The sequence below is a fragment of the Vigna unguiculata genome, chromosome 3 (genome assembly GCF_004118075.2).
Source record: "Vigna unguiculata cultivar IT97K-499-35 chromosome 3, ASM411807v1, whole genome shotgun sequence".
Lineage (NCBI taxonomy): Eukaryota > Viridiplantae > Streptophyta > Magnoliopsida > Fabales > Fabaceae > Vigna > Vigna unguiculata.
This window is the reverse complement of record NC_040281.1, coordinates 20734250-20742918: the sequence shown is the minus strand read 5'-3', so window position 1 is coordinate 20742918 and position 8669 is coordinate 20734250. Positions and strand designations below refer to the sequence as shown.

Here is an 8669-nt window from a genome sequence, read left to right as displayed (position 1 = left end):
TTTCATGAGCCTCTAGGTGAGACTTCATGGTGGTGCCTCAGTTGGTCGGGACGTAATTCCGTTACCCCTGTTAGTGGGAGTTCATGGTGGTGCCCCTTCTATATAATTTAGTAAGGATTCAAGGTAAGGTTGCATCCTAACACTCTAAAGAGTCAGTTAGTCTCACATAGAGCGTACTAACCCTAATGGTGAGAGTAGCAGGAGTCCTAAAACTCATTAAGGACTAACCTTGTGTGTGAGGGATGAAACATTGTAACACTTATCTCGGTAGAGCAAGGAAGTCCACCACAAGTGCAAGCATTAATTACCTTTTCATACTAACATTTCATTTATTACCTTTAGGAACATTTATATTCCTTCATAAATGTCAATGAATCTGGTTTTGTCAATGAATAGTCTCTCGTAATGATCGTAATACTAAACATGTTAATGTTAATTATTACACTATCAGAGTTACTAAATCCTTCTCCCAAATAATCAATATGGCCGAGATGTAACTAGCTTTACAAGAGATAACCAATATGGTCGAGGGCTATTCAACCTTATAAGCCCCCATGCCTCAAGTGACCAACCTGTCCAATATGTATTCGACCCGATACTATACATACTATATTTATTTGATTCTTGCATCGATAGATAATAACATGTGATATTGGTTAGTTAAGTGGATTATATATAACAATTTGGGTGTCATAAATAGGAGAAACAAAAGACTAAACTAATGAGTTTGATAGAAAAAGCGACATTAGCAAATATATAGTATCACTTGAGTTCAAGAGAGTAGTTTTTTAAAGGTAAGAATATGGCAACTAGACTCATTTGATGACCCTAGCTAAAATTTTATATAAACATGAAGATATATTATGAACAACCAAAAGACAATAAATATGAAAGATGAGTTCTTTTAGAAATAAAATGGAAGAAAAAACTTTATTGTCAAATAAAACAAGGCATTCTTTTAATGAGAAATATAAGGTTAACTCTCCTTAATCTTTTCTGTATTCCAAAATAACATCACCTAAACTAGTATCCCATGTAAGAGCAAATGCTTTTGAAAAAAATTACTTTATCTCTTCCCATCTAATCAATAAAATTTAAAACAAGATATACATTATAATGAGATTAATATAAATTTAAAACTAATAAAAATATTGGAAAAATAAGAGAATATTAATTTAAGGTTGGTTTTGTAAACAAATGTAAATTTAGAACAAATTTAATACTATTAACTAATTTTCTTAATCAAGATGAGAAAAAGATTGCAAGGAGTGTTAAATAAAAAATATCTATTATAAAATTTAATATACGCAGGGGAAAATCATAAGGAGAGAGATCAAGTTACATTATTCTATTTTTTATCAAATGTTATACTATTATAGTTACATTATTATATTTTTTATCAAAGGTTATACTATTAATAGTTTATATGAAAAGTCAAATTTTTATTATGTCAGTTCAGATATAATTTCAAATCATCATGATTATTCATGTTAAATTTTATTAAGATTGAACGATAATAAGATAATCAGATAATTTCTATTTTAGTATATGTTGAAAAGTATGTATTATATGTCCATTTTAATTTATATGATCAAAGTCTAAAATAATTTAAGGTTTACATATTTTTTTTTTTTTGTAAGTACGATTATTTAAAATCAACTTTCAATCTAATGACGAGTTCTGTAAAAAAAAAAAAAAAAAATCTTCTATGCGAGTGAATTTTGGGAGACGAGTCAAATTACTCAATCCAACTATTAAATTATAATTTTATATCATGATGATTATCCATGTTAATTTTTGTCAAAATTCAACAACAATAACAGGTGATGTTATTATATTTTAGTACATTGTCTGTGTGAATTTGAAGAGAGTCAAATTACACTTATATAACTTTTACAAAATGTCATACCATTCATAATTTTATATATAAATTTAATTTTGACTATTTAACCATTAAATTTATAATTTTATATAATCATGATTATTCATATTAAATTTTGTTAAATTCAAATAATAGTAATAATAAATAACAACAACAAAAGAATTCCATAATTTACGTTTTAGTGTATTTTGAAAAAAATATATATATATTACATCAATTTTGATCTATACAAAATAACATAAAATAACTTTAGATTGATGGAATTTTTTATAAATAGGATCCATCTAACATTGAGTTTTGATAAAACAAATATTATCAAACGAAACGGAATAAAGTGAATTGTGATGGTCATCATTTTAAAGTAATTTGTATAAGAAGATTACAATTCCATTGGTTAAAAAAAATGGCAATGCTTTGACTAGTTAGTGTCACAGTGTTAGTGCTGTAAACACATATGAGTTGAATAATAATAATAATAATGACAGTGGTTAAAAAGAAGTAAGTATCGAAAGAAAATGGAATGCGAGGTTGGTGTAATTTATCTTGCTGATGGAAGGCAACCATTTGAAACGTCAGGGCTCTCGATTTCAAGAAAGTTTGTGAGTAAAGTTTTGCGTGAAGAGTGTGGCTTTGAAGTGCTGCTACCTGAAAATGATGATGATGATGATAATGATTTAAACTTATTTTCTGTTCCTTGTTCTATCTTGATAGCATCTTGTATGGCCAAAATGATTTCTTGCATCCTTGGCCTTGAGGAACCATGGTGTTCCACACATTGCATGGCAATTTCAACCACCCTCCAAATCGACTCACTTTTAGCATTTCCATTCAGAGAAGGATCAATGATGCTCATTGCATCTCCTTTACGAGTTAATGATCTAGCCTGCAAAACCAACATTTTCATGGTAATTAATTTCATGATATGTTTTCTTTATTTAGTTCTATTTTAGTGATGCATGCCAATGTTTGATCTTGTGGCACATACCCATTGAACAATGTTCATTTCAGCACCGTAATCTTCTGATGAGACAGGTTTCTTTCCAGATATCAGTTCCAGCAGAACAACTCCAAAACTGTATACGTCACTCTTTTCTGTCAATTGCTGGCTTGCATAGTACCTGCAATTGTAGACAATAAACACAAACTGAATTCGAAACATTGTTGGGAAAACACAAAAACGCATTAGCCCCATCACTTACTCAGGATCCAAGTAGCCAACAGTTCCTCTTGCAATGCTCGATACATGGGTTAAATCTTCTTCAGCTAGTCTAGAGAGTCCAAAGTCTGATACTTTTGCTCTCATATTTATGTCTAAAAGAATGTTACCTGTCTTTATATCACGGTGAATGATGCTAGGATTGCATCCTGTGTGTAAGTATTCAAGACCTGTACAATACAAATTTCATATTCATCTCTCTTAACTTTGAACAAAAATACTAATATATATCTGTCAGGAACCACCTTAAAATGACATAGTCTAGTCCTATGACATGACATGTCTAAATGTATGTCCTATTATATTAGAATATAGAAATCATTTTCTGATCAACAAGAAAAATATTGCAATTACTAATAAGAACTAAGAAGCATGTTAAATCATATTAAAATTACTTAAAGATCATGAAGGTAGTTGTTGATCAACCTTTAGCTGCATCTTCTGCAATACGAAGACGAGCTAACCAGTCCAAGTTCTTCTTCTTGGAACTCTCTGTTGTAACATCGAAAATATATGTCATGAGACAAAAGTTTACTATTAAGTAAATAAATGCATACGAGGTTGCGAGGTTAGTCAATAAACCATGAATGTGATCCCGTAAAGTGCCATTGTGCATATACTCGTAGACCAGAATATGCTGACATTCTTCTTCACAATATCCAATCAAGGGAACCAAATTTCTGTGATGAATTCTGGATAAGAGGGACACCTGCATATGTGATTCTATAATCAAATAACTGAACATTAAGGTTGAGGTGTTTACATTTTTTTCTTCCTTGGAGAATGTGTCATACTAATGAAATTCATGGAATATAATACTTTTTGGTTGGTATAAACTTCCTATGGTAAAAATACTCAAAACAGAACTTGTAGTTAATCAGAATTCAAGTTTGAAAACGTTGAAGGAACAAATTTGAACTCTACCTCGTTAACAAATTGCTGGTTCCCATGGCAGGATGATTCACTCATGCTCTTAACTGCAATTTCTTTTCCATCTCTCATTTTCCCATAGTAAACAGATCCAAAGCTTCCTTTGCCAATTTTCTCTGAAAAATTGTCAGTAGCTTCTTTCAACTCTGAGAGTGTAATATGGCAAGTAGTATTTTCATCCATCAAACTTCCACCGCGAAGAAATGAGTATCCAGTTAAAGGTTTACTATTTGTGCGTCCAGAAATGCCTGTTGTAATGCTTGGTTAGAAGTTTGATTGTTGTCAAGTTTGTACAAAGTAATTAATTAGAATTGAATTTGATGGCTAACCTTTTTCCTCACGTTTCTTTTGAGATGCCTTTCTCCGCGTATTGAGCAACAGCACCAAACTTACCAAGAAGAATATTAACAAGATCACTAGTACTCCAATTGAAATTCCCACCACCATCTTAAAATGCTTCTTGTTCCCTCTGTATAGTCCAGGATTACCTTCAAATCTGGAACAGAAAGTAAATGTGCTATTTCAATGTACTCCAATTGAAAACAACCTTGTTCTATTAATGTTCATACTGATTATTTTTTTGTCATTAAAGCAACTGCACTTCATTATGTTAAAAAACTTGTGTTGTTCCTGACATACTTACCTGAAAACAATTTTTTCAGACACTAATCCAGCTGGTATTTCCCCGCTAAATGAGTTGTTCTGTATGAACCTGTCACAAACTCACAGATGCTAACTAGAAAGAGTACTTGTATGTTCTAAAATTTTGAAATGAGAAACATTTGGGAGTAAGTGCTACATACAGTGCTTGTAAACTTGGCAAACTACCAAGGTAAGACGGTAATCGACCAGACAACTTGTTGTTCTCTAAGTGCCTGCATGTCATCAATTGAAAGAGGAAACTAAGAAAAAATGCATTTGGGTTTATGAAAGCTACTAAATTTGTCAACAATATGAACTGAACTTACACGATCTTTAGATTTATGAGTTTACTCATGTCAGGCAACGGTCCACTAAGCAGGTTGCCATCTAACCACCTAAGCAAAACAGACAAAAGAAATCTCATTAAAGCACAAACCAGAAGCATTTCTATTTTGAGGATTGATGTACTTACAGCTCTGTCAATGCTTCCATGTTGCCAAGCTCAGGTGGGATTTCACCTTTCACATTCCTTCTTGAAAGAATTCTGATACAAACAATTGCGAGTCGTAAAAACTTGTGCTGTAAATGTCTAGCATAGCAGAATAATGCAACAGTATTTCTCATTCTGTTTTTCCAACTTTTTTAATGGAATCTAAATTTCTCAAGTGTTCAAAAACTTGTGCCAGGTATTAATGTTTCAGAGAACAGTAATTCACTTGCTATGAAACAAAATTTCCCACAGAAGTAATCGGAGATGTTACATTTTTGTAATTCTTGGCGTTGTGGTGGTACTACAATTCACCCATTCCCAAGGAGTTGGAACACAAGGGTCACCTTCATTTGTCTGGGAACTTTCAGCAGACAATAACCGAAATGCATTTACCACGGTTGCTGCAGAGTGAAAGTTTTGTTAGAAATCAATTTATCTGGCTCAGGATCACCGCAAAAACTAAAACTCAAAACTTACAGTCTTGTTTGTCTGTTTTTGAAGCAATCTCTACATATTTGCTTATTTCCAGTGCATTCAGAAGAGGTCCTCGGGTAGAATCTGGGGTCATAACAAAGGAGAATGATAAAACAAATTCTAGAGTAACATTCATGTAACTTGGTTCATATAAAGTGTAGCTCCCATTGGCATTCTCCGCAATATTCACCACTGCATTGCTATAGTCAGCTATATAAGGTTGCTTTAATTTGAATTTTCGACTCTCATTCTTGTCCAAATCTTCAATCTCTGCAAAATATGCATAAGCTCGAGCATTGGCAGGGAAGTCTTCCAGGTTCAATCTGTAGCTGAGTACTCCTTTTCTGCCAACAACTGCAGTTTGCATTACTTTAACAGGTGGATATTCTCTTGTTTCTACATCAATGTTCTTTGTAGTTCCAATCCTTTCCGTGCCTGGGGCTACCCCAACAAGATAATTTTGCCTTCTAATGAGATCAGAATCCCAAATTCTATCATATGGATCATCCGGGTACCTGACAAATACCTTTGTTTAAAACGATTGAACCAAACTCAAGCCATCCCAAATGCTGCTCTTTTTCCTTAATAAGGCAACAAGATTTCATACTTATACTGATGCTTGGAAACTCTTCTTTCAGTTATGTGCCAAAAAGCAAAATCTAACTAAATAAAACAAAAAAGGAGGTAGCTTTCATACCTGACAGCATCTTCGGTTGGTGCACCAAAATTGATTCTTGCAGCAACTTCTAAGAAGAAATTGTCTTCAAAATCCGTGGCATACATTGAAAGATTGAAGGGTCGCAACTCAAGAGTGGAAATGAAGGGAGAACCAGTGGTAGCACAGCACACACAGACATCAATAGAATTTGAGGGTGCCCTGATTATCATTTCCTTAACATAAATTCTTGAGGCATCATACACTGACACAGTAGCCCACTTGGTTGCATCCAAGTAGAGCTGAAACTGAGGGTAAGTGTCTCCATTCTCCAAGCTTCCATACTGAAAACTTGCTCTCACCAAGTACCTTCTTCTCTCCTCTGTGCTCAGTGTGTAACAGTACTTCTTCGTATCTATGGGAAAATCTCTCCTTTTCTGATATTGCACCATGCTTCCATTTGGACTTTGCACTTCCACTGAAATGCCATGTTCCATGATCCCAGAGTCTGAGATCCATGCCAAACCCGTGCTGTTATCAGTGTAATTGCTTGATCCACCACAATCAATGCTCACAAACTCTGCATGTGAAGAAGTTAGATTCTGTGTTTTGTATCATTACATGACACGATGGTTAAAAAAAGGTTTCAGGAATCATGGTTCCTTCAACTGAAACTGAATCGAAAAGATGCATCTCTCACCTTGAGGTTGGGAAACAGCAAATGATGTCAGCAGAGGAGTTAAAACAAGAAGGAGAGAAGGTAAACCCATGGATGCAAGGAAGAGAAAATAATAATTTTGCTACGAGAATTTTAAATGGTTGATTAATTTAACCGTTTGTTTGAGTGAGTCAGTTCAGCATCTCAACTAGAACCAGCTTTCCGCCACTAATCAACTTTAACTTTATCGATTCATGACTTTTGTTGAATGTTGATTATTCATTCACGTTCATGTCTTTATCCGAGTTTATGTTGGGAATCTTGTTTTTCCAACAAAAGAAGATTTTAGGTTCAACTTTTCTTTTTCTTTTGCTTTTCTTTTTTTTCTAAAAAGGAGTGACACGAAAGGCACAGGCAGAGAGGCACAAGCTACGAAACCAACCAATGCACTTGTTTTTGTCATATGAAACTCCTAAAAACATATAACAATTTGTCTCGGGGCTAAGGGACAACACGAAAACATACGATGTCGTTGCATCTTCCCAGATTTGGCCTCTTTTCATTTTTAGTTAGCATTACGTTACACAGAGATTGTGTTTTGAGAGCACACCCTTTTAAGTTTATGATACATACAAGAAAATTTTAACGAAATTATGAGGTAATATGTTATGAACCGAAAAGGGCTTAAACCAAACTAAAAGGAGGACAAAGGCAAATGATTGAAAAGGAGGGAGTGATTATAATGAAGATTGGAGGGCCATAAATTATGTACTTGGTTGGTGCTTTTTGCATACCCAAAAATCTTTGTTGGAATATTATGGGATTTTTTATTTTGAATAAAATATTATTTTAATAATCAGTCTCACAATTTAGTCTTGCATAAATAGTTTGTTCAAAAGGAGAAAAATGAAAAAGAAAATAGTATGTTGATGATGGTGAAGTGGACATGAAGAGAGACCAAGTCTAGAAGAGTGTGGTGTGGTCCTTCTCATATCTCAGCATTAATTCAATTGTCAAGGCTACAGATTTCACATTGACATGTTCTACTGAAAGTTTGTTTCTCCATTGTCACTTTCTTCTGTTCTATATTATTTATCTCTCTCACTCCTAGGATTGCAGCTTCGCTAACATTAAATTGGAAAATTACAACTTGAAAGGTGATATCTACGAGGTGAGTATCATAAACAATGTTCAAAAATGGAGCGAAAAATCCATTCCTATACTAATTTTTAAGAGTTAGAGTTTCAAGAAATAAATAAAAGGTTAAAATACCTTTTTTATCCCAATTTTCGTCAAGTTTTTTCAAATAAGTCATAATTTTGGTTTTGTGTTCAAATAGGTCCCAATTTTCGTCAATTATGTTCAATTGGGTCCTTTTTTGCTAACACCGTTTAAATCATTAACGGCCATAAACAGTGACTACTACGTGTCATTTCGTGGTTTTTTTGAATTTTTTTTAAATGTACACGTGTCAATCCAGGAGTGTGCCACGTGTCACTTTGTGGTTTTTTTGAATTTTTTATTTTATTTTTTTTGAATTTTTTTGAATTATTTTTTAAATGTCCACGTGTCAATCTAGTAGTGTGTCACGAGTCAAAGTCAATATTCTATATTCAATTTGATCCCTATATTTGTTATTTTTGTTCAATTAGGTCCTAATTTTTGTTAAGATTAACCAATTTGATCCCTGTAGAAGATGTGACCAAATTTAATTTTTATATC

The 8669-nt window shown here is 33.2% G+C and overlaps 1 protein-coding gene across 1 annotated transcript; it reads right to left on the bottom strand.

Moving 5' to 3' along the window:
- Positions 1 to 2194: 2194 nt before the first annotated feature.
- LOC114179861 (probable LRR receptor-like serine/threonine-protein kinase At1g67720) lies at positions 2195 to 7216 on the bottom strand. The gene is made up of 15 exons (XM_028066340.1): positions 6990 to 7216; positions 6332 to 6869; positions 5638 to 6149; positions 5432 to 5561; positions 5143 to 5214; positions 4997 to 5065; positions 4832 to 4903; positions 4672 to 4740; positions 4358 to 4524; positions 4023 to 4276; positions 3681 to 3807; positions 3525 to 3590; positions 3082 to 3268; positions 2868 to 3000; positions 2195 to 2765 (listed from the first exon to the last, which is right to left on the bottom strand). The coding sequence occupies exons 1-15, from the start codon at positions 7057 to 7059 to the stop codon at positions 2421 to 2423; spliced, it is 2811 nt and encodes a 936-aa protein (XP_027922141.1). The 5' UTR covers positions 7060 to 7216; the 3' UTR covers positions 2195 to 2420.
- Between the last annotated feature and the right edge of the window lie 1453 nt (positions 7217 to 8669).